We start from the raw sequence: 26,950 nt of genomic DNA on the forward strand, positions 1-26,950 counted from the left end.
AAAATGGAAACCTTCAGTTACACTGATTAGCAAAGTCACCAGCAGGGAAAAAAGAACCTTTCTAAGCAGCTGCTCCTTCTTCATATATCTAGATAAGGTAATAAGAGAATAAATCATATTCAGTGTGATTTTTCACGCAGATATTCTCTTAGAAATTGGTTCATTATACTATCACACTTAAAGTAATAACCTTTCCTTCCAGGAAAGCTATATGTACCATTTAATCTTTTGTGAAGGGGTTTGTGGGTATTATAGTAACTACACTTGACTAAAGCTACAGTATTAAAATACCTTCCTTTGACTGAACTAGAAATAAGCCAAACTATTCTGAAATTCAAATTCAGTAAATTTTATGTAACAGCAATTCAGGCAAAAAAAAAAAAATCCTCTGGATTTAAGTTGCTAGAAATAAGCCAATTTTCCTTCCATAGTATTTTGGAATGAGATCAGTGTATTAGCTGACTAGTTCTCACCATAAGCACAATTGCAGAAACTGACCTAAGAAGCTGTGGGATTAGGAAGAAAAAACCTGATATATTATTCCATTACCAGATAATTTTTTTTTGTAAGTGCCAGGGAACAGTTTTATGTCTCCCAGCCGTGTAAGGAAAACTTCTGAAAGAAAATCAGAATTCATCTTCATGCAAAAACAAGATGTAGGAAGAATCATTGCAGATTAGATCAAAACTTCAACTTTTCAAGTACATTACCGGAATTCAGATTAACTATCTTAACTTTTCCCGATCAGAAGAACACTTTCTTTCCAAAATAAATTTATTGGTGTACTGCTAGTGAGTGCTTTTGTTAAAATAATTTTCAAAGACAGAATGATTGTGAATTCAGCATAATCATCCTTTTTTTGTCTTAGAAAATAAGCAAAATTTTAGATTTTTTTTTCAACTTTTTAAAATTTCGTAACTAGTGCTGCTTTCTGCTGGTTGGAAAATATCAAGGAAATAATGTCAAAATGCAGAATGAACAGTGTCTTCCCCCCTACACGGGGAAGTAGGGAGAGAGCAATCCACTTGACCATATATAAATTCATTCATTTGGGGAAAGTGAAACATTCATGTTCAGGCAATGGGTGACTTTTGTGGATTCATTCCCAAAGTCAGAAGCAGAAGTGAGATACAGCAAAAGATAGAAACACTATATAGAAGAGGGAAATGTAAACTAGAATTATAGTCAGTATAATCCAATATAGTACCATCAAATCAGTCAATCTTGGCCTCTTGATGCTGTAGATATCTAGAGGATGTGTGATGGATTAAAGTGGTAGCATAATGGCACCTGTGCACTGTGAAAATGTAGATCTGTATCTGGAGACCTCATCTGTCCTTCACCAGACTTGGTACCTCAAGGACTGGCAATGCATTCTCAACTCCTGATGGCAAGAAAGGTGGCCAGGCAAAAGCTGTGGGTGATGGGATATAATCAAATATGTGGATAACTCTTGTGTCAGTACAGGACATCCTTGTTTCCTTTCTCTTTAATTTGGTAGTTCTTTGTTTTGAGATGTAGCCAGCTTGGATGGGCATTGGAACAACCTGTCTAGTGGAAAGTTTGCCTGCCCATGGCAAGGGGGGGTGGAATGAGATGATCTTTAAGGTCCCTTCCAACAAGAAATGTTGTGGCTACATGAGTATGGGAAGGAAAGAACAGCCTGCTTTCTGAAAAACAGGCACACAAATGGCACATTTCACTTATGAGACTTTGCTGTGTTAAACAAAACTCCATTGCTGTGCTTCGTTATCACAAACAAGCAAAAAAGGGAAAACTTTTTGCAACAAAACTGAAATTTTGAACAATGCCTCAGGAGCACAATCACCCTCTTTTGGGGGTAGAGAATCCAACCTCATTTTGGTTAAATATTTACCAAAATCTTTGCATAATGGTGCAAATCTACAAAAAGCCATAAGGTATTAAATTGTTGCTGAGCTTGCCCTGGATTTCTCTGCATGGAAAAGCAGTCTAACAGCAAATGCTTGTGTCCTTGACATCCCAGGATTTCCAGTGGAGCTCCCAAGAGTGAGGATGGCTCCTCTCTGCCCTTCTCTGGGAGACACAAATGTGCTAATATTTGCCTAGTAATGTACTCCCTAGCAGATTAGGAGGCTTGGCTCATGCAGTCCCCTGTGGGCACTTCCACTCCAGAGACAGATGTTTAAGGATATACATCCTCTTTCTGCAATAGAAGTTAGCATTAAAAATCCTACATGGATTTCAGCTAGGGAATTCAACTAGTGCCTTTTTTTCAATTCATGGCCGTGCCCCCATCTATAAAATGTTACATACCAATGGCCTGAGCAATAAGCTTGTATAATTTTGTGTTAAGATAAAATTATATTGCCAATGGTTACAGTTTTTCCTCTCATGAAAGAGCTGTTGACACCAACGGCTGTGCAAATTAGAAGTGACAGCCACAACAACTGTTCCACATTGGAGTAACACAAAAGCATGCAGACAAAAAATGGGGTTGATGGTGGCAAGAATGCCACCTGAAGTGTGCCTGTATCACTTGTGTATGTTTTTGCCTCCCCAATGTGACTGTACCATGTCTGTCCTGAGCTTTAGTGCTCACACTGGCAATTTCAGAATGATATTAAATCGTGAACTTATAACAAATTCTCTTCCTCATCTATTTCAATCACTGTAGATTGACATAAAGTCAAAATGAGTTAAAAACTCCAGGTCTTTGAGTGATCTGTAATCAGGTAAGACTCTACTTAGAGTATCCAGCGTTGTGATCAAACAGGAAAGTTTTTTGATATCCAAATCTCAAGGGCAAACTCAGGAAGGAAAGCCTGTGGGGTGCTTGGTTTAAAGTCTGGGGTTCAAGAACTGCACACAGTTATTTCTGGGGAAGGATGAGCTCTTGGTTTGGCCCTTCATGATCTTATTTTTAGGTGGTGAATGTCTCTTGGAAACACCATAAAGCTAATGCATAGTAGAGTCTTTAAGTCAAATAAAATTTAAAGTAAGAAATATGGTGGTTAAGGCTATTCAAATAACATGCACTCTTATCTACATTATGCAAGCATTCATTATAATTTTTCCCTTTTTTATAATGTAAAATTATAACAAAGGAGAATTTTATTTACAATCCTGCTTCTTAATTCATTTACCCAAAAGAAATCACATAACTCATCTGTAAGTCCAGCAAATTAAAATCCCATAGGGCATCTAGCTCTATGGAAAGAGTTAGAATATTTTGCTTTAAGTAAGAATACTGGCAAGACCTAACAAAATATTGCAATAACACTGCATGCTTTAGGCTCCACCTTATTGTTATTATTCTAACATTATCACTATGCAACATTTAAAGTTCATTAGCAAGAATATTTATTCTGGAGTCAGGCATACTGGTATTATAATAATAACTCAATTTCATACATCCCAGAACAATAATTATATTTGTTAAAAAACCCTATATAGACAATGTTCAGTAGATCAAAAGCATTTATTGTGCAGAGTTATCTTTCATGATATTCAGATATTTACTCCAACAAACTTCACACACTAAAACTAAGTCACCACTGTGTCAAAGAATATGGGATATATGTTGGTAAGTCACACTGGAAATCACCTAATTTATCCCCATTTGTTATGAAACACAGAGTTTTGAATCTGCACTAAAATCCCTTACTCTACTGAACCAACTGATCATACAGTTTTGATGATATCACACTGATCACAGAGAAAATGTGAGGTTCAGGATGTGTTCCATAAGGTAACTGATTGTGGAGGATGGCTTTCAGAACAATGTCAGTAGTTATACATTCAATAAAGTTTCTGTATGCATATGAATATAACATACAAAATTTCATTTAAACTTCCTTCACAAATACAGGTTGATAATACAGTTATCATGTTCCCAAAAACCTGAATACATCAGTGCTTTTAAGGAACATTACCTGGGTTTTAAATTTGGTGTTTTTAAGGAATATTACCTGGGTTTTACATTGCAGGTTCTATTCCTATTTGTGAATTATGGTCATAAATATATCAAAAACCTGCCTGAGTACATGTATTCATTTGTATTTGGAGGAATACAAATGAAATGTCTTTGTTGCAATATTGATGTATCTTGCTGAATTTGGACACAGCACTTACTTAAGATTCATCATCTGTTTAAACGGTATGTTTGTCCATGATTTCCACACAGCTGGTTTCAATAACATATTAACAATTCATAGAAAGCTTCATTAATATATTTCTCAATATTAAAATGCTTTGTGAACATTTCAGACCAGGGATTCTTTGCCAAGTACCTGTTTGGAGGAGCCTTTCAGGTACGAGCTGTGGCTGTGACTCGTGGTCACTGCCCAGTTTTCACTGTGTGACTGTAACAAGCACACACCCAGTGACCCCATCTCTAACCTACATTCCAGGGCATGGCAATGCAGCCATTCCTTGAAATTCCTAGAAAAAAAAGCTATTTCTTCACATTTTCCATAAAAGTGAACAAAAGGGATCTGAGGATGGATGACTCAAAAAGACATTCAGTAAAAAAACCCAACAACATTCACAACACAACAATGTTCAGTGTTTCTGACCTGTTTTACCAGCCACAGACTTGTGTATGATGCAGCAGCCTAGCTATTCCTCCAGGAGAGGAAAACCCTTTGCTTCTGAGTCATGGATTAGGAGAGGAAACTCATAAGCAAGGAAGATTGCATACCAGCAATATTCAAGGAATGAAAATGGCTAAAAAACAAGCTGAGAGATATCATGAGTGAAAATGTTCCCAGGAACAAGAAGAGGACAGGAAGGGAAGGAAGGTGTTATGCACTAAAATAGCCCCAGAGACACAGGAATATGGGTGTTTTAAGGCCCTGGGACAGAAACAGCTTCACTCTGAAAGAAAGAAAAGCTCCAGTTTGAGGAATTTGCCCAAAGTATCAACCACCAAATTCAAACAAAACCTTGAGTCCTGAAAGAAGGGAACAAAAGGGGTCCATTTGCTAAGTAGAGGGGGCTGTTTGCTAGAGCTGAAGGAAAATGAAGAAATGTTCTTGCATCTGGGCACAACTTCCTTGTTCTTTTGCTGATCAGAAAATAAACCTTGTGTGATTTTACACAAAGCACACCACAGTGCCCACTCCTGCCTGGCTGGAGACAATGAATAGCTATATCAGTGAGGCCCAGAATGAGAAGAAAACCCAAGACCATACTCAAATTCTCTTTTTTTTTTTCCAAAAAATTAAGAACTAAATAAAGATAGTGAAAAAAACTATACAGAAATATACAAGCAGTGAAATTGGAATGACTGGCTTATCTCCCCTCTAGGAAAGCAGCACACAAAATCTCCAATTTCGAAGACCACATAGCTAATTTTTTTTCCAGATTAGTGCCCAAAAGAAAAATAAAGAACCCCCAAACCCTCAGTTCTATGAAACAAAACTGCAGCATTTTTTTTTGCTTTTCTTCTTGACAGTTCAAAAACAAAACCCCAAGAAGCTGAAGCCTAATTGTGGTGCCACCTTACTGGGGTTTCCACAGTAAGACCAGCACAGAGAAAAGCAGATAATAAAATCATCCCAGATGTCTGTTATAATAGAGAGGGGCAGACAAGTAATCCACCTTGAGGAGAGACTGATACCAAGCCCACTTCAGAACAACCCCTGTGTGGTGACAGGAGTGAGCAGGATGTATGGATTTAAAGCCATAAAGAAATAACAGAAGCGAACTGAGTTTCAATTTTGCACCCCAAAAAGATAGTGCATAAAATAGAGATGCCTTTGTCAACAGTTTCTAAAAGAACTATGTTCTATTATAACTTCAACAAAACAATTTAATTTGTCCTGAAATTAAATTTTACAGGCTATCATTTTAACAAGAAAATTTGATTATATTGAAGGTTAAACTAAAAGATTCCTTTCTCTTCAACCCAAGCTTAAAATGAAAATGTAATTACAGTGATAGATACTCTTTAATATACATTTTTGTTTAGCTATACTGCTGTATTTTTGATCCATCAGCTGTAAGAATGAACTAATATAACTCAAAATTTTGAAAAGTGTTTTATCTGATGGATCACTACCTGGTATAGACTTTAATATATTATTTCAGTATTTTATAAGCATGCTTATTCTGTTTAAAAAGACACAGCACAGGACTGAATTCATTAAGTCAAAGTGATATTTTTAAGAATTCATGTGCCTGATATTTGATTAACTGAGATGTATCTCACTCCTGTTTCCAGACTCTTAAATTAAAAGGTTTTCCACCATCTTAGGTTCACTGTTTCCAGAATGCAACAGTCTGTTAGGAAAATGTAAAACTCTTCTGTCTTATAAACAGACCTGGCTCCCTTTGAAAAACCTCTGAAATCTTTCTCTCCTAAACTCTGTCCTGAGACACTCTCTCTACCCCTGGTGAGGGTGATAAAATGCACCTGCCACAAGCAGGGATATGAAACTGTGAAGCTTGATAGGGATCCCCACACCCAATAAGAACATGAGTGGTAAAATTATCCATCACAATCTGAAGGTCAAGTTGTCAAAAATACCTATGTTTACTAGAGACACTGGAACATATGAGTTAAAATATTAAGTGCTTTAATAAAGGTTTCAAAACTAGTTTCTTTGTCCTCTGTGAACTATGAGGAGCAACAGCAGCAGATAAAACAAGGACAATAAAAGTGAAAAACATTCAACTCTGCTGAGAGAACACCTGGGAAAATGTAGGTTGAACCAGCTACCACTTACAAGTATTCATAATTAATAATCAAATAGAGGAAACTATGCCAGATATTTGTTTAAGTAGTGGAATTTTTGTTTTAAAGAACTTTTCTATCAGAAGAAAACAGGTAATAAGTCACTAATACCTGATATACCTTCATGATATTGACAGTTCCTTCTCCATGCTGGCCTGGGGATCCTTGGCTCTGCAGCAGATTTCTCACTGTCTCCTCCATTCTAGAGAATAAAAATATTTATAAAAGTCAGCTGCATGGAAAAAATATAAGAGTTGCATTCAGTGTTTTTGTTCTTTACAAGAGCCTAATGCATCCATGGCTACCATGAAATTAATATTTAAAGACAATCCTAGCCTTATAATGTTCTCATGCTCCATGTTATGAATAACACATTAAGGGCACTCTTTTATCTTTTGAATATGCACAGTAATTAGTTGTGTTGTTTAAATCCTACCCAAGCTCTTTCACTAAACTAAAACCAAATGTGTGCAAAAGACATCACCTTGTTAACAGTGCAAACACCACGATGAGATTATTGCCATTTAGGAGCAGTCAGGTTAAAAGCCCCCACAGACAGCTGTGTTCTGAGCCCACAGTGGGGTCTGTGCAGCTCAGACAGGCTGTCCATGGCATCTCTGCTATGGGGCAGCTCTGCCACTGCCTTGGTTCATGGGGGCACAGCAGCTGAACACCTGCACCTTCTCTGCCCTTTCAAACAGGTGCCAAAAGCCAGCGCAGGCTCCACTCTGGTACCACCACCTGAGGACAGTGCAATCAACTTCAGCTCCAGCAGTTAAAGGAGGAACGTTTGCACTTCTGTTTTAGAGGTTGTTAACAGGCACCATCAAAAGTCATCTTTGATCTACACACATTCATCAAGAAAGTTAAACTGATGGTAACACCAACCCTGATGAATGGAGCCTGCTCATAAGGAATTCTGCTCCTTCCCACAATAGGAAAAAGGGAAGACACCTATGAAACACTGCCCCATTCAAGGTGGGTCAGAAATTAAATCCCATGGGCTTAGATGTAACCAAGGCTGATCACAAATAGCAGGGCTGGGAGTAGGGCTGGTTTCAGCTATGGGTAAAAGGAGGAAAAGGATCAAAATCAGAGGAGCAGTGATGGACACAACAAGGAAACTGGGTTTCACAACTAAAAATGGCGAAAATTCCAGCCAAAGATCCTCACACTTCTCCCCACTCCCCATGTCCCACACAGATTCTCACCCCAGTACAGCCTCTCCTTCAGCTGTGTTGTAACAGTTTTTCTCTCTCCCTTTCAGATTTTCTGTTTTCCTTTCAAGCAGTCTCAGTCCCTCGAGATAGTTGGAAAAACAGCCCAGATGGAATAGGGGCTGGAGAAGGGAAAACTGCTGTGGCACAGGCATAAAGGTGATGCAAAGGCAGGAGAGAGAAATACCTTAGCTCATACTGCCAGATACACTGTATATTAAAACAGTGACCTTGAAGAAGGTGCCAGTATTCCTGGGCATATCAGACCAGCAACTGCCTGCTGTTGTTTATTTCTACTGTGTTTAGAGAAACATGACTTTTTTTTTGCAGTATTCTTTCCAAATGAAACTGAGCAGAAGAATTATTCACAGCATATCTTTATATTTGTTTATTTCTAAGGTAACAATCCAGCGAGACAGAAAATATTCGCTAACTGCTCTGGCCAAAGGCCAACAGCATTATCTCTTATATGAGCCTCATGGTCTTTCTGTTCTTTCAATCTTACCAGAATGAATGGCATTGGCTAATTAAGCAACAATGTGATGTTATTCCAGGTTTTCTCCTTCCAAGTCAGCCCACTACGCTACTTTTCAAGAAGCTGACACTGGGTGCTCATTCTACTCAGATGAACACTGACATTCTACTTATTCCTGTGATGTTTTTTTGTCATTGATGTGCAGACTTCTACACTGCCAGAATGCCCACAGAATAGTTTGACCATCTGTTGACCAAATGTGCATAAAATCAAGCCAGCTCTAATCTCTAGTGCAGACAGTGGTGCAGTTTTTCAGTTGCAGATTGGAACCATTTCTGCTCAGAGGCTGACCTTAATCAGATGCCTTTTACATGAAAGAACAAATCATTTTGGTTCACACCATAAATTCCTGTGCAGTCCTCACAGAAAGATTTCATTTCCTAACATGCCCACCATTTCAATTTTAAATTAATGGTGTAATAGCATTCTTAATTATTGTGTTTATCTATGCAAATGCAGTTCCAGTGCTAGTCCTCCACAACATTCTTCCAAATTAATAAACAAACAAAAATGGGAGAAAGAATAGATTCAACCAGCACTAAATCACGGTTTTTCAATTTAGAACTAAGAGTATTAATGAAAATAAAGTCCAGTTGCATATTACTATGATCGCTTAAACCAGCTCAGGAAAATTATGAATTCTTTATAAATTCAATAGGTCTTTTAATCTTCAGTCAAACTCAGATAATCTATTTTAGACCACAGGCCTGCCTTGTTGAACAGCCTTACAGGGACAGTTTCTTGTGGCAATCACAAATAACTCCCATCAGCACTCAGATTTCTAAGCAATAGGGTAATTTTTGCAACATGAGCAAGAGCTCAGTTAAAGACAATTGAAACTTCTGTGGTTTTGTTGTTTGCAGCCACTATAAAAGTCTGTAAGAGCTGACAGCTATTAAGCTGAATCACAGACATTACAGACTGTGATGTGTGGTCACATCACCATCAAACCAGCCCTGGGAGGATATTACCAGCTTTGGGTAGCCATGGAATATCTGAAAAAGAATTAACAACTAGGAGAAAACAAGGAGGTGAATTATGTTTGCAGTCAAATTCACTGCAAAGCTCTGATGGCCAGTGCTCTTGCAGTTTGTGAGCTGCTGCTTCTTCACTCACATCCCAGCTGTCCATTTTTAGGACCAAATATGGTACAGGAGAATAATCAAGACTTGTTTCTTATGAATGAGAGTTTTTGATGCATGAATTAATGGCACCTTAATTGAAAAGCTATTGTTACCTTATGATCTATAAAACTCTCCTCAGTGACAACACATACCAGAGCAATTTACTACAAATCCTATTTACAGAATGCAAAAATAATGGAGCCTCTATAAATTCAGCTTGGGATCCCATGTTTTGCTCCCTGAACAAGGCCACCAAAGGGGATGAAAATTTTGGAAGTGAAGCCAAAAAATTATGAGCTTCATGAAAGGCTGTTTCTACACATTGACCTATATTTTTTCTCCTTCTGGTAACCACAAAAGGTTATCTGCTCTTGGTTTTGATTCTAATATCTCAGCTGGACCCAATCCAACATCCAGCACTTCCAGATTATTTTTAGGATAGTTATCCCCACATGTGTATTCTGCCTTCTTGCTGGACTGCTTTGCCAAGGATTCTCTGTATCTTATGTAACTAGCAAGCTGTTAAAATCTGAAAAATCAGCCTCTAAAGCTCATCACTTCTGAGTCTAAATTCTTCAAGCACTATTTAAGAACATTTATTTTCCCCTTTCTTTAGTACTTTATTTACTGTCTAGTCACCTGAAGCATCTTGCATAGCGCCATTAAATTTTCTGTTACATCTGTCATTTGAATTGTCATTTTCTTAAAACTCAAGTGTTCCTTTCAACTTCTATTTTTTAATAAATCTATGGGGGGTTTTTTGGGGGAAAGTAAATGAAAACCATGTTCAACACGAGCTCCTTAAGTTTCCTGACAAAATGCCAGTTTAGTGTAGGGGAACAGATCCCTACCAGTCCTAACCTAAAGATAAATATCTCAAAGCACAAAACAGAAGAAGAAATGAGGCATTCAGAAACCAGAATCTGTTCTTGAAATATAAGAATTTAAGTAACATAAAATATTAATGCTACTGTGGAAAGCACTGTCAAGATTCCATGAGGAAGATATTTACAATTACAACCAAAGTGTTCGGGAGTGGCTTATCCAGAGAGGATTCCACAAAAGGGATTGCTCTGAAGCTGTTGAAATGACAGTGTGTGCCACAAGAAGAGACTAAACAAGAGACTTGCTAAACCTCTGAGACAGAGGGTTTAAGCAGCCAGGTATGACTTACACAAGAGAATCAGTGGAAAAAAGTAAACTGTGAAAGAAAACTACATCAACCTAAGGCAGATGATTGAAAAACAAGTTGTATTTAATGGTTACAAATACATTTAGGCTGGAATTAAGATGTTTTTAATAATTTAAAAAGTGAGACTCTGAACTAGCCTGCTAGGTAGAGTAACAGGATGAGAAATACAAACAGTTTTAAGCCACAATTGATTCATTTATGAAATTAATTACACATCGTGTGAAGAACTTGAATTTATGATCCACAGGTTCTTGCTGCTATTCCTCCTGACCCAAAATCACTCCTACACTCAAATATGCAATTTGTCCTGTGCTGGTGAGGGAATATCAGGAAATTAATCCAATTGCAATGGACAGTAATTTTTTTTTCCCCAAGTGTGTTTCTGGGTAATGAGGAGACAGGAAACATCATTCCCTGCCCAGGGAGCAGCACACAGATGCTCACGTGTCCAAGGCTGCTGTATTTTTACTGGAGACTTGCTTTTAATGTTTCTCAATGGTGTGGTTCTGACAGCTCTGCTGCCTCCCTCTCCTGCCTGGCCCTGCTGGTACCACTCCCTGCAAGAGCCAGAGCACAGCATCAGCCAGGCCAGGCTGGACAGACCTTGCTGAGGTTGATGCATCAGTACTGAGCAATTAAATTCCTAAATTCCCTACCAGTTTTCTCAGGACCATCACTTGCACAGGCAGGCATGTCCTTTGTGCCATCCCACAGCAATGTCATGGTCAGAAATCCTGCTTTGTGCCTCTGCCATAAATAAACCCTCTCCCCAACCCACACTCTGCTCAGCCTTGTCCCCCAGTGCAGCTCTCCCTCCAAGGGACAGGCAGCACAGAGCTGTTCAGCACTAGAAGGTTGATGACAGATTCAACCCCTTCCTCCTTGACCTATTTCCTTCCAGATTTCCACAGGCTGGCAGCTGCTTTTTGCTAGGTGCTATCACCTTCCACCCTCATCATCCTCAAGCTGATGGGACATTACTTGGTGGCTATTTCAAATGTATGTCACAAGAATTCCTTCAGCTTGATTCTGATTTAGTGTTACAGAGATGTATCCAAGGGTTTCTGCAGAATCCCACTGCAGCTGCTGAGCTTTATATTTCAGCTTTTTCTTTCTCATGTCATGCAAGGGGCAGGATAATTTTTTAGTCTTAGAGAAAAATATCAATAACAGATCTTTCTCTATCTTCAGCTTGTTACTTCAGTGTAGTTAAAATCCTCAGGAGGATATTTTTTCCAGCTCTTATCTGTGAAAGAGTGAAGCTTCCTGTCTCTCTCCTATTTAAGTCTCCCAACTTCTCTTTTAGTATAGATTTCCTGGAGATGTGGTCTGGATTTTAGCTCCTTGAGCTGTCTCAGCCCTTTTTACCACCTGACCACAGACAGAGGAACAGATTCCTGTGTGGTTTCTCAGCTCTTTTAGCTCCTGTTCACCTGTGAACCAGATGGTATTTTCACCAGCTGGACTTTTGGTTGTCTCTTTGGAGACTGCATTCTGTCTGGCACTCTGACAGAACTCTGTGCCTCTGTCCAAGCTTCCCAGCTCCCTCTCCAATCTCATAATCCAACCAAACAAAGAGCTTCTCTCAGATCCCAGACAAATCTGTTTCCCTACTTGTTAGTAATTTTGAACTTCAGGTTTGGGCTTACCTGCATCTCACTTCCCTCACCACTCCATTCAAGGCTTTGCAATGGACCAGGTTAAACAGGGAAAATATCAAAGTGGCTTTACAAGATGTAACAGAAGAAAAAAAAGCTCATCACCAGCAGTTCCTGTTCACTACATCCTTGCAGGAGTGCCTCTTCCTCTACCTGGTTTCAATTAAATTAGTGGCTGTGTGCTCTGTCTCCAGGGATTCCTATTAAGAGCAGACATGGCTGTCTGCTCTCCTCAGCCCTGCAGGCTCCTCTTCAGACTGTGCAGGGTCCTGCAGCCACCCCAAGAGCCCCATGCGTGAGCCATGGTGGTCCCCAGGATGAGCCACCCCCGTGGTGGTCCCCAGCTCTGCTGTCCCCTGTGCCCCTCCTGCCAGCTGTGAGCCCATGGCTTCAAGGGCTGGGGCCAGGAGACAAACACAAATGTCTACAAAGAATTTAGATATTGGAAATGGATTAAAAAGAGAGAGAGAAGTGCAAATGGGCATGTGATAAACTTAAAATGAGAACTGACAGATGGGAAATGCTGGGGCTTTAAACCCAAGGGGTTTTCAGCTCTGCTTAGGATACAGCACTGGTACAAGCCTGATAGCAGTGAGCTGGGCAAAGCAGAATGCTCAATATCCCCATTTAATATTTCAGTTGGAAAATAAAGTAATAACATCCTTCATAACAGCAGCAGAAAGATGCACACGTAATGTATAATTTATATTTATTCTTTCTGTTCATCAGCACAGGTGCTTATCAATCCAGAAATATCCAGGCAAATCCTTCCCCTGCAGCACCATCTCCACCCTTTCCCCACCACAGCCCTGTGGCATTTCCAAACTGCACAAGCCATGCAGCTTTCACATATTCATACAAACCCCTCTTTCCAAAGCACTCAAAGCATATCTGACCTGTTGCCCAGAGGGCACTCTGAGGATGAGGAGCATCTCCAGTATCTTGTGCATGATGAAGGCAATGACTGCAAAGCCCTGCTGGGGTGAAACAGGCCTTGAGCTCCAGTCACACAAGTAGAGGAGGATCCTATACTCAATCAGAGAATCCTCTACTCAATTGAGACAACCCAGTCAGGTTCTCTGTCCCCTAGACCATGCCATCACTCCAAATTGCACAGAACTGAAAAACCTGAACACAACTTTTACTGTGTTTAACCACTGGCCATTGATCACAGTGGAAATTTTCAAGGTATCCTTAAAATAACAGGAATGTTTTGAGCACCAGATAAGTAGGTTAGGATTTTGAAAGACCTCAGCATTGGCACATCACTGCTCCCACACAAGTCTGAATTCTGTTATCACGAATGACATTTCTCTGAAACTGCTCTAACTACCATTTGAGCCAGGAAATGTTGGAAGTGTTTCCATTGTCTCTCTCAGTCATATGATTTCACTCATCAAACTTCTATCTACAGCAAAAAGCTTCTGAACAGCAATAGAAATCAGTGGTAATGTTTATTTCTGTGTTGACAGATAGACAAATGCCATATGGACTGCATGGGTGTCTTCCATCACCAGCCCTGTGTATGATTTTGGAAGTTACAGGCATGGAAGAACAAAATTCAGCCCAAGACTAAGCCTTGCAGAAAAACTGCTCAGCAGCAATTGAAAGGATTTTTCAACTGCAAGGACTGTCCCTCCTACAGGTCCCCAGTAGCATATCTGGGACCTTAGGACAGAAGATATTTTCATTAACTATAAGTGGATAGAACCAGGCACACAGAGAAAGTTAATTATTGTGTCATCTTAAACATATGTTCATAAGTTCAAACTATATTCATGCTGGAGGCACCAGAAATAGTCACAACTAAAAGCTTCAGAAAAAATTACAGGCAACTATACAAACAGACTGCAAATATTTCCAATTTCAAATAATGGTAGGGGTTTACTTTTTTCTTTTTTTCTACACTTTAAACAAGTGTTTGTTTTTCCATATTTGCAAATGTTTAGCTGGATGGAAAGATATATCTACCAGTTCCTCCAAATACTCATATTTCATTTTGCATACTGGTGCAGACCAACCACTACTTACAGAATTGTACAGCCACTCAAAATTAAAAAGCTCTTGTTCAATTCTGAGTCACAGCTTCGAGGTGGTACGAAGACCATCCTCACACAGCTGCAAAAATTTCTGCATTATGTCACAATGCTATTTGTGAATTTAAGGAATTTGAAAAACTAACTACCAATGGAGTCAATGGGACTCTAAAGAAAAAAAAAAGAGAAATTCAAGAAACCATTTCTAGTTTGAGTCAATAATCTAAATTTTACATCAAAAATCAAATTCACATGACAGTTCCAGCCCCTTCCTGACATTGTACAGCCAACTGCAAAGGCCCAAACTCCTGCACATGTAACTATACAAGACCCAGCTACAAGAGGAAACATCCCACTTTGAACGTAGATTCCCCCAAAACAAATAATCTCTGATGTTCACAAAGAACATCAAGAAACAATGCTCTGGTTCCCAACCATGAGATTTGCTTAAAAGTACTTTTAAAGGGACAATAGGCAGTCTTAAAAAATATAAATTCTTTTCAATTTTTTGACTTCAGCCTTTCCAAATTTCAGCTCAAAAAGACTACAATAAAGAAAGTAAAAAATGGAGATTTTCTCATCAGCTGTGACTTCCTGAAAACCTCTAAATTAAAGATCTGCAAAGATGGATGAAATGTGTAGGAATACTCCAAATGATGTTTGCACTACAAATAATGATATGATATTTTAATTCCAAGGGGGATAATGTGCTGCTAACATTTGTCTTTCTTTGCTTTTCCTCAGCAGAGATCTTGCTTTGGATCTTCAGGTATATTCCAAACAGGGGGTATGAGGCACTTCTGGGCTGACCAGCTGAGATCAGGAGCAGCTGATGCTCTGGTGTCCCCTCTGTGTGACTGGGAACAGCTCACACAACAAACCCTCCACATTACACTCTCCAAATCACAAAGTTATGGAATGAAAAACATATAAATGAAATGCTTCCAACATGTTTTGCCTCAAAGTAGATCCAAACTGCCAGGACAGTGAATGCCAAGTATCTTCTGAGCATAAGGAATGCCTTCATCCAGGTAGGTTTCCTGCAGCACTGCCTGGAACAACACAGATTCCTATTCCACGGGTGCCCAGCTCAAAGGGAGTTTATCCTCCTGCAGGACAGATGCACTAAGCAGCAATATAGATCTGCTATTAAAGAAACCTCAGATGTACAAATAATTACTCTTGCAGTCTAATGTTCAGGGGGTTAGAGAACACCCACAAGGAGCAGGTCATGTCAGAGATGTCAGAACAAAAGCCTTGTGGCTTTAGATCTCCAAACCACAGCAGCAGAGCAAACCAGCCTAAACAAGTAATAGATGGTCAGAATAATGGTCTCCAAGGGCTTAATTACCTGTGTCATTAGGTGGTGGTAGCCTGTCTAAAATTATATTGACAGCTTTTCTACAACCAAGCAGTTGATAATGAGGCAATAAAAACACATGACAGTGCACACAGAAAAGTGCTGCAGCAGTGTCATAAACAGCAACATCAGCTTTGATACCAACAAACAAGAGCTGCACGAAACTAATTGTGAGCTGGTCACAAAAAAATCAAAGATATGTATTTTGTCATTAATAACTTTTCATGTTCTCCCCTTCTGTATGTGTGCAAGCCTGTCAAAAGCAAAAGAAGATAAGAAGGGAAAAAGAATAATATCAAGATACAAATGAAATGCAAGAGGAAAAAAAGGAACAGCTGTATTAAAACAAACAAAAAAAAAAAGGTAGAGACAGTTAATTTCCATAAAGCACTCTACCATCTTTCCAAACAGTATTCTGTCATAGCCACTATCCATTGTATGATGTAACAAAAGAAGTACACAGCTTCAAAATGCCAAATTTGACCTATTGAAGCCCTTCTCTTTAAATTGGATTATCCTGGAGACGAACAGGGTAAATGCAGGCAAATATTTCTGTAAGTAGGATTTGCACTGAAATGCACAGAAATATTTGCTGCATGGATGGGCTTCCACAACTGCCTGCTCCCATTTGAAGAAAGAAAGGAGAGACTTGAGAGGAAGAGAACAATACAAGACATGAGGAGCAGAAATAAAGACAACATAGCATAAAAGAACTTGAAGAACAAAAAAAAAAGACATGAAAAATTTAAGCAAGAAGTAAGGCGGCAGATAAAGAAAAGTATAACAAAAAAGTTAAATGTAAAGAGAAGAGAAGTGAAAAGATGTCTAGACATCTCTAAGGTGCAAATGTTTAACCATTTGTACTGTATTGGTATTTCTTTTGAGAAACAGGAGATCATTTAAGAAGGGCTTAGAGAAAGATTTTCAGTCCAACTACAGCCCTAAGTGGAGAATCACAACATCACTCCCTCCTCCACTCTCAAGCACTCATTCTTTAATCATTTATCTTCAGCACAGCATGGGATCCATTTTCAAACAGCTCTGCAGGATTTTAGCCACACGGCTCCCATTGTGTTTAATGGGAATCCTGTGGGCACAGCCCAGTATGAGGCTTTCAAAATGTACACCAAAAATCTCTAAATAATGCACTAGTTGAACATTACCCTGTTTACTTCTCATAGGACATGACTATAATGAAGCAAAGGTTAGGTCATTTGTAAAAGCAGTATTTATTGCAAAGCTCATTAATGTTTCCTATAGGGATTTTATTTCCACTGTAAAAATATTTAGCATAACTATTTAGGATTCTTTTTTTTCGTAATATCTAAAGCAGAGAACAAAATCAACTCAAACCTCATTTGCTTCAGAAAGGAAGATCCAGCAGTTAACACATCAGCCTATGCTTCAAGAAGCCTCTTTTCAAGACTTCCCACTGTCATGGGATACCTCTGTGGCTTTGTTTCAGAATTTCCCTCTGAAAATTGAGTTAACAGTTTCTATTTCATAACAGCTTATGATGATTATAAATACCAGTGAAGCACTAATCAAAGATTCATCAGAAAAAAGCCTCAATATGAACTCCCTTCTCTCCCTTCAAGAGGAAGGCTGTTTCCATGATCAGGTCTGACATAACTTGAAAGCTTTGAGAAATGCAAATCTTTGCCATCCAGCTCTATAAAGACAAGAACTTCATTTCTGTGCTTTCACAAGCAGCATTCAGAACAGATCCATGAGCACACAACTTTAATCAACTTTTATGCACCCAAACAGCAGATCATATTTCATCATCCCTTGGAATAAAAAGCACAGAAAGTTTCAGGCACTTCCATTACAAGGGACAGATCCTCAGCCTTTTGAACACCTGCTAAGTGGAACAGCTCTGCTGCAGAGATAAGTCTGCTAAATTCACCAGGCAAAGGTGTAACCAAGGAACAGCAAACAGAGCATATTTAACACATATTTCTAGCCCCAGAAATTAGTATTAGATGGAATATTAACATCACAAGTTTACTACAAACTGTCACCTTACCCTTGCAATTTGTGCTACCTCAAAAATGTAAGATCACCACAGGAATAAACACATTTATGTTAAAATACCTCAAAATTTGACTCAGCGAATAAAATTCTTATGTTAAGAACTAGATTAGCACTCTTTTTCCTGGATATACAAGAACTGATACCAGATATGGCAGTCTAATATGCAAACCTCAAGAAATATCTGTAAAACACGAGGTTCAGCATTTTGCAAGGCTCTGAGTTTATGTCAGAGGAATTCAGAAAAATTAGATGACTCTAGAAACTACTGTGTCTACCAGTTTCAAACTGTAGCAGCATGAATTATTGCAAAATTGCCTAACTTTGAGCACAAGTCATTCCACTGAACTCAAGAGTTCATTCCATAGAGTCAGAGCCTTTGTGACTTAAGTGAACAGCCAGGCTGTGTTTTAGCTGATCTGGTGAAGACAAAGCCTCACAAGCCTGCCTTGCTAAGAAATTATTTAGTGGTTCTCCTGAGGGACTTCTTTTCCCCTCTAAGCAAGAATCAACACAAAGAAAAAAGATCCCTTTGCATCCTTAATTAAATATTATAAAAAGTTGAAAGAAAACGATAATTATCTTATAGCCCACTATTACCATGCTGGAGACTGATTTCTAGCAAACCAATTTAGATATCTATGTCCAAAGAGGGGAAAAGGGCAATAACAACAAAAAAAGTCACAGTGATACAGGAAAGAGAGGCTGGGCTGGACATGTTGGGAATGAATGTCGAGCACTGAACAGCAGCACCTCACATTGCTAAAACTTGAAATTTTCCATTTATTCTCCAGAAAGGAAGGACCATTTACCTTCATCATGAGCAAAAATGCTGCATAGGACAGGACCTCTTGTGCATGACAGGGGAATTGCCATAATGGGAGAAGAAGGTTTGTCAGGTCCTTTTATATCCATAGCTGGGTGTGGCATTCACATTCTCTGAAAGAAATCCCTTCACACAGAATTTTTCTCCTGGGAAGCTGAGAAGCCTCAGAGAAAAGGAAAACAACTCTTATGTCATTTGCTTCTCCTGTGTTTTGCTCATGTGGAATGTGTTTGGAGATTGTTTACCCACAGGTGATTGTTTCATTGGATTCTGCTGTGAGTTGTTTTGACTCTTTGGCCAATCAGTGCCAAGCTGTGTCAGACTCTGGAGAGAGTCATGAGTTTTCATTGTTATCTTTTTAGCAATCTGCAAGTATCCTTTCTGTATTCTTTAGTATAGTATAGTACAGTATTCTTTAATATAATATAGTATTATAAAGTAATAAATTAGCCTTCTGAGATCATGGAGTCAGATGCATCATTCCTGCCTTCATCAGGGCTTCCCTGCAAATGCAATATCTGGGCAGGTGGAAAAGCTGGACTCTCAGGCAATTACACAAAAACAATCCAACCTGTGGGCACGGGAGACATCTCAGACTCCTGCTTGCTCTGTTAATTTAAGCTCTCTTTTATGACACAATTATAATAATTCACTCAGGTTTCAAAGTTCTGTCATTATAAGGAACAAAAGATTTTTAGACAGATGTGACCTGGAGGGGAGGGTGGGCTCAGAGGGTGGGACAGACCCAGGATGGGTCAGACCTCCCTAGGGGGGCTGCACTCAGGGAAACACAGATCTTGCCAGCCTACGTGGCTTTAGAGGGATGTCAGCCAAAAGGAGGCAAAGGGAAGAATAAAGCAAGAGGGCAAAAACCCCATCCCTGCAAAAAGCCACATCCAGAGCAGCGGTTGTAGGGTTGACAATCTGCCTTCACAGCAGAGACAAGCCTGCCTGACACAATTGCAAGCAATGTCATCTTGGAGAACATCCAGTGCTGACATTGAGGGTAAAATTAAAGTAAAAATGAAATTGAATTACTTTAAATCACCCATGTTCACTTTATTTTTAAAATAACTCCTATAATAGCAATTTGTAAATTATCCATATTTGTCTATTTTGTCTGTTCATATTTGTCTGTATTAGTATGTTCCAAACAGCATTTTTATTTCAAGATTCTTATAAAATAAGGATGCTGGCAATCTTTTTATTAACACAGTGCTAGACAAGTATTTTTATACCTTTGTTAAGCTCATTGCTAATGATTTACTTCAAAGTAATTTCAGAATACTACAATAAAGTGTAACAGATTTCCTTAATCTTCATGATCTCAAACCCTAATTCACTGCTGAAGCCACTAAACACATAGCATGTTCTGAGAAATTGCTTGGCTGCAAATGGCACGAATTAAACCTGTTAATAAAACAAACTTGCCCTTTGCAAATGTAAAAATTATAAATCCAACAATATTTGGAATTGCTGAAGGAATATGGTAACTCATTTTGCAATAAAGGCCATGTTCTTCTTCACACAGGATTTTTTTGTTTTGATATTTACACTGATGCATCTCCAAATGACAAACAGTCTTATGGGAGGAGAAGAAACAAATCCTTAACTGCTGGGGTGATCACTTACACTGTTTGACTCCTAACACTGTTTGTTAAAGGCAAATCTTTTAGAATTTGAGCAAATACATCTTGATTTCAAAGTTTACACATTCACACCAATTTAATAAACAGATTATATTCACAACTCTTTGAACAAGTGGAAAGCTCCTGGATTTTTAATTCATTTGGGAACAAGTCTTTCAGTCTCTCACTGATGAAAAATTAAAGCAAGAGAAAAAAGCTATTGTTAGCTTAAAACATAAGTAATCTACTCATTTTACTAGTGACTATTATTTATTATTTATCAGAAGCTGCTGTTGTCAAGAGAGTTGTTCCAAGCACCTGCTTACAAACATTATCAAAACACATACAAACTGGAGGAATTTAAATGTTAGCATTAAGGGCTGAAAAATGGTTAATAGACCTAAGAGATTGTGTATTAACAGTAATCTGAAGAGAGAATGTACCTCCAGCACAAACATGCCTTAAATAAACAACAGTTTTCAACTGTGAATATAAAAATCCCATTTTCCTGTATTCTGTAAAATACATGGTAGTATTAAAGCCTTAATGTTGGAAAACCAAAAAAAAAAGACATCCAAAATCATCTGGCACTTCCTACATTCTGTGTTTTGACCTAAAACTTTCTCCTTTTTGGTAAAAATAAAAGGCACAGGAAAAGTGGATAACTTGCCCAGAGTCAGTCAGCAGAGGGTTCAAACTTCCTTTCAGATTTCAGTGAAAGCAATACCTGGATGGGTTAATAACTTAATAATTTAGTCAGAACAAAACCCAGCACCCCAGTTCAGTCTTTTGTTACCAAACCACACCAAGTTATACTCAGTCTCCTACTTTCTTCACTAATGTAAAGGCATTGTTTTACATCTGAGTGCTTTATTTAGACACAATACAAACTCCCTGGTTTGGTTTAAACTTTGCTCTGTAATCCCAATATTTAAAATACAACCATTCTCCAATAAATTAATACAGAATCACCAACTATGATTGTTTGGGAGAAAAAAAAAATTATCATCTGCTTCTGAACTGAGCTTTGAAAATTTATAATAAATGTGGATCTAAGATACTGACTATTTTATGATGCAACATTATATTGGGTTTAAAATGCTTGCATTTTAATATAAGCAAAAAATTTTCACTTTTTAACAATCATAAAGATATTTCATTTGGCAGTAGAAATAAACCAGAGTACCTTCACAGTCCAAACATAATTGTAGGAAATCATATATAAAATCTATTTAAAAAATATTATTACTCACTCTATATGAATGTCTAGTAATACATAAATGTGGAAGTATTATAAATGTGCAAGTCTGATTTTAAAGAAAAATATTCTTAAAATTGCAATCTATTTAAGTTATTGAAGTTGAACTTAAACTTTGCTAGAGGACAGCCAGTTCCAACTGTTAATTATTTTAAAAATACCACGGGAAAAAATTTATCGATGTCTATTTTTTCACTCATGTTTACTTTGGGATGAAAAATTTTGCTTGAGGTTTTCAAGCCATGCAGACTGCACAGATTACCCTGAATTACAACATTCATGCTTTATTAAAACTCTCAAGTATATATACTAATGAATGTCATCTCATATAAAATTTATATATTTCTGCCCACACATTGCATAAAATTGAGATAAAATGCCAAATATATAAACGATTGATAGCTAAAGTTTTACGAACTACAAACACAAGGTCAGTAGTGCTTCACTTCTGCAAGATAAATTTGACATCTGGGCAGCACTGTGAATCACAACCAGAACTGCAATGGCCAGAGAATTTAAACTGCCTATTAAAAAAATAAACAAAAAATACAACAAATCACTCTTGCATGGACTTCTCAAACCCTGTACCATCAGAAGCAAATGCTTCTTTCAGCAGCTGCTGAAACTCTTCCATCCTCCAAAGAAGCATGAAATTCTCCTCTGAGCCAAGGCCTTTCAATAGAATTTCCAAACCTGTTTGTATACAGACTTTTTGTGTGACCTAGTAATATGAATAAGTAGGAATTGACCCAGTGATGTCCATTTCTGTCACTTTTTGCTTTTCAGCAGGTACCTGTACTCAGCAGTATAAGATGACATGCCTTCCTGTGCCAGTGTAAAATAATTCTATCATCCATGGCATATATCAAAACTGACAGATAAACCCATTCAGAAAAAAATTTACTAAAAAAGAAAATCAATTTAATTTCACTAAATAGATTTAATTTTTTGTTTTACTTTTTTTGGTGAGCATGTCTGCATTCAGGTCTTTGTATTTCATCATGCAACAAGAATAACAGACAGAGAAAACCACTCATTATGGTTTTTAATGTAATTGCTTAATTCAGGCTACCACCAAGAACACAAATCTTAGAAAAGCTCAGATCACATCCTCAACTTTCTTAAATGGGAAAATGTTCAAAGCTAGAGCTGGATGATTGAATGGGTCCAGTCTGGTGGCATTTGAGCAGAGTTAAGAGACGATGGGTTGTGCTTTCATTTTGTTTTGTTTTTCTAAAAAGAATCTTTTCACTTTACCTTTGCTACTATCAAGTTTCATTGTCATTTTGACTGAATTTTATTTACACCACTACATGTGCACATAACCAGTGTGGCTCCAGGGCTTCCTCCTTAGTACCTTATTTTTAAATCTCTGCAGAAGCTCAGCCCTGTGCCAGATTATGTCCAGTGCTGATGCTGCCACAGACATGATAGGCAGATTTCATCTACTCAAATCCAGAGCAATCCCAAATTTTTATGTGAACTTAATATTCATTTAAAGAAAAAAATAGGAAAGAAGGAATTCCCATGAATATAATTTCAAAAACTCTTCTGGACAGCTTTCCTTAAATATTTTGGCTACTTCTATTCCAACAGCTAAGAAAATGGTATCTCAGAATTAGCATTACTTTTACAAGAACTTATTGCTGCACTCTTTATCTAAGTTACTAACAGCATATTCACCACTATAAAAAGCAAGATTCGGGATCTTAATGCCATGTTTTTCTAACTTTAGAACCAGATAATGCACACATATGTTACTTAGGAAGACTTAATAAAAATCTATTAATAGACTTAAGTAACATGCTCTGATGGCCTATTCTGCATTATCCTAAAGTTTTACTTTGAATATCACTGTATCACACTTTGTTGATCACTGTATTATTATGGCTCCAGTTCAATGATTGCTGGAGTACAAATTTTCAAAGTTTACACATTCACACAAATTTAATCAACTACTCACACCAGTTTAACAGTAATTTACAACTTTTTATATTGAGAGCCTTCTTTAACCTCTGACTTATTTTGTTCCATATGTCTCATTTTGAACAGAAATCTGCAGGTATTACCCATAAAGGAGCCCTGCAGAAGTGATGACCAATTAAAAAATGCCCTAGGAGGGTGATTCCTTTTCTTCTCTGTTCAGCTTTCACTTTTATAAACAAATACTGATTTATTGAATGGTAAGAAAAAAAAATACTAAAAATGTTTAGGATCTCAAATGCAAGAGGAAAAAGCTGCCTGATGTTGGTCCATCCCCAGTCTGCAGTCACAGGTTGCTACACAACCTTCCCCAGGCCCACTGTACACAAACACCCTCAGAAAAGGATCAGGAATTAAGTGAATATTGCCAAAAACTATGATAAAAGATGGCATAAGCACTCCATAAACACTTCCAATATCAATAATTTTCCAAAACTCACAATCAGCAGAGACATAAAAACTACAAACTGCAAGCAGCTTTAAAATTATTGAAACCTTTTGTATCTACCTTCCTTGCGGGGAACATAATCAAATAAATTCTCTTGTAATTACATAGGACTCATATTCAATTTAATTCAATTATTTGGAACATGGGCACAGTGCAGGACAGCCTCATTAAGATGGCTCAGCAGTTTGTTTTCAAATGGGACCTGTAAGTCAACATTTATGATGAGGCATCACAAAGGCTGCCCAGCCACTCCAAGGGTTCAGAATAATCAGTTATTACAGCCAATTCAAAACACTGAAGAACTCTGAATAAAACTGGTCTCCAGCTGTAGGTCAGGAAGATCTGATCTTCCAAACAAGAGAAAGACACTGCTGGAAATTTGTTTCCTTTCCTGCTTTCTTCTTGTCATTCACAATAGCACATTACCTTGTGGGGATGCTGTCCCCATTGTTTTCCTCAAAGGAAATGAAATTTAAGTTCTCTAGACTGCTACAAGAAGCAGATCACTGCAATAAAAAAGAAAAAAGATATTTTGACCTCAACATCAACAGGTTGACAGACTGCCTATCTGCAATACATTAAACAGCAATGTCTTTCTATTTTACCCTAAGCAAGAATACAATCAAATGTCGTTCACAACAAAATTCTTCATGCATGTTTGTTATATTTTCCTCCTCTCCTCTTCTACGTCTTCCTATCCTTAACTTAAACACCGTTTCTCTCTCTTGGTAATTCATGTAACACAGGAACAAACTGCTGCAGCATAAACAGCAAGTGTTTGTGACACCTCAATGTGATTAAGGGAAAACTTTCACCACTTATATAGATTTTTTTTCACTTAATCTTGGTACCTGAAGAGGCAAAATGCTTCTTTTTCCACTACCAGGGATATCTTTGGAACATCACAATCATTACCATATTTAATCTGCTGGTTCAATGACAGCAATTGTAATGAGACCTCAGGCACGAGCAAGGGCCCATTGTAGAAAAGCACATCAGTGAAGTCAGACAAAGCTAAATCCTTGGGTTCAGTGGCAGTCAGAACAGAACTCTTTCCACTCCAAGGAAACAATTGAAAAAGAAATCAGCAGTATCTGGAAACCCTGTTTTTAATCCTTATTTAAAACACAATGTTAGTAACACCAACTTTTGAATGGGAATTCTCCCTCAGAGAAGCATCACCAACAGCACTGCCCATGTGTTGTGCTTCATTAAATTAGGTGCAACAGACACTTCCCAAAAAATTATTCATCTATTCAGCTATAAGGAAATTTCACTTTAAAAAAACCCAAGAAAAACAGTTATTTTATTTTCAGACTAATATTCACATAGCAGTAAGACAAAGTAATCAGTAAGACAAAACTATCCCAGAATACTTCACTCTTATTAGTTGGTCACCAGCTCCTCCAAATCATCAATGCCCACACGCTGTATAACCCAGCCCCTAGATCTCAATTTGACCAGCTCTTGTCTGGAAGTTCTCTGCTCATTTTCCTAACCTCAATTTTCACTTTTTATAAGTTGAGTCATTGGCTGGGAGCCATTACTGACGTTCTATTTTTGCCATTTCCTGCTAAAGTGTCAGGGAGGCATTTGGTTTTCACAGGAGAGGCTGCCCTGCCACTCCTTTTTCCATGGAAAAGTCTTTTCCATGGAAAAGACACTGAGAGCAGGTGAGGAAACTGTGGGGATCTGACTCAGTTCAGTGGGACACAACCAGGCTGAGGTTGATGCTTCAAGTGATGTAACCTCACTACCAAGGCAAACATCTTGCAACAGCAATAACTTCTACTTAAAAGAAGAGGAAAGTGATATGAGTTTATGTCTTTCAACTTACAAAAATTAAAAAAAAAAGTATTTTAGAAAGGCAACATAGTTACAGCAATTTCTCCACTGCTTATGGGCAGAAACTCAGACATTGCATCTTCCCCACTGACATGGGGAGTTATGAGGAACAGTAACAGATCACAAGTTCAAAAAATGTTCCCAGATCTGCAACACTGCTACACATGAAAATTCTGTGATACTTTTAGGAAGCAACACACTGCCAAGTAGAAACACAACAGCTTTAATTTTGTTTGATGGCTAAGTGTACCCAAGTAAGGTTTTTGTGAAGCTCTAACATTACCCCCTGTAACAAACTGTGAGAAAATAAGGAGATGTTAACCAAGTACTTGCCCCAAGAACACTGTAACATATACAGTTAATGAGGTTCTGTGGGTGAGCAGGAATACTTATCTCCTCCCTGCACCTATCATCTCTTGGTACTATTCATGTCATTACTTAGCTGTAGGTCACTCAAATTCATTTTCCCAGGGTAATATTATAACCTTGCAGGTATTTGAAGCAGACACACTAAAACAAAAAGGTTAATTGTGCATTCTGTCAGGACCACGTGGCATCAGGCCATGACCATCAATTGCCTGGTAAATCTTATCTCAGTTTTCTTTGCTATTTAAAACTCTCCCTGGCTGAATGATAATTTTGCATTGTCTAAGCTGTCTAAAGGGTAGGTTTCAAAATAAAATTTCAAATTCTTTTGCTCATACCTTGGTTTAACATTCTAAAAGTCTTCATTTTGGTAATGCTTTGCATACTCTTACAGATTACTCATTTCCTAATAATTTAATACTATTTGCTTTTGGAGTTTAAATGTATTATGAGACTAGTCTCCCTTAGTACATGGCTACAATTTAATGAATAAACCATCTTAATAAGCCATAATGATAACAACTTAGAAAAAGGTATTCCTTGCTATCAGCAGTCATGACAGAATGAGGCTTGTACACAATAATACAGAAGGCTGGAACACGATAGCAATTTTTCTTTACACCTTTGGCCAAATTCAACTCATAGAGGAGATAGTTCAGCCATGCCAAGGACAATTTAGAACCTCATCAGTAAGACCATTGTGAACTGGATTCATAAGTGAG

The 26,950-nt window shown here is 38.0% G+C and overlaps 1 protein-coding gene across 1 annotated transcript in view; it reads right to left on the reverse strand.

Moving 5' to 3' along the window:
• The window catches only part of NCKAP5 (NCK associated protein 5), a 379,983-nt gene that overhangs the window by 124,107 nt on the left and 228,926 nt on the right, over positions 1 to 26,950 (reverse strand). Inside the window, exon 7 of the mRNA XM_036386988.2 lies at positions 6,830 to 6,920. Within this exon, the coding sequence (XP_036242881.1) occupies positions 6,830 to 6,920 (91 nt within the window). The remainder of the gene's footprint in view (positions 1 to 6,829; positions 6,921 to 26,950) is intronic.

The sequence above is a fragment of the Molothrus ater genome, chromosome 7, assembly GCF_012460135.2.
Source record: "Molothrus ater isolate BHLD 08-10-18 breed brown headed cowbird chromosome 7, BPBGC_Mater_1.1, whole genome shotgun sequence".
Classification (NCBI taxonomy): domain Eukaryota; kingdom Metazoa; phylum Chordata; class Aves; order Passeriformes; family Icteridae; genus Molothrus; species Molothrus ater.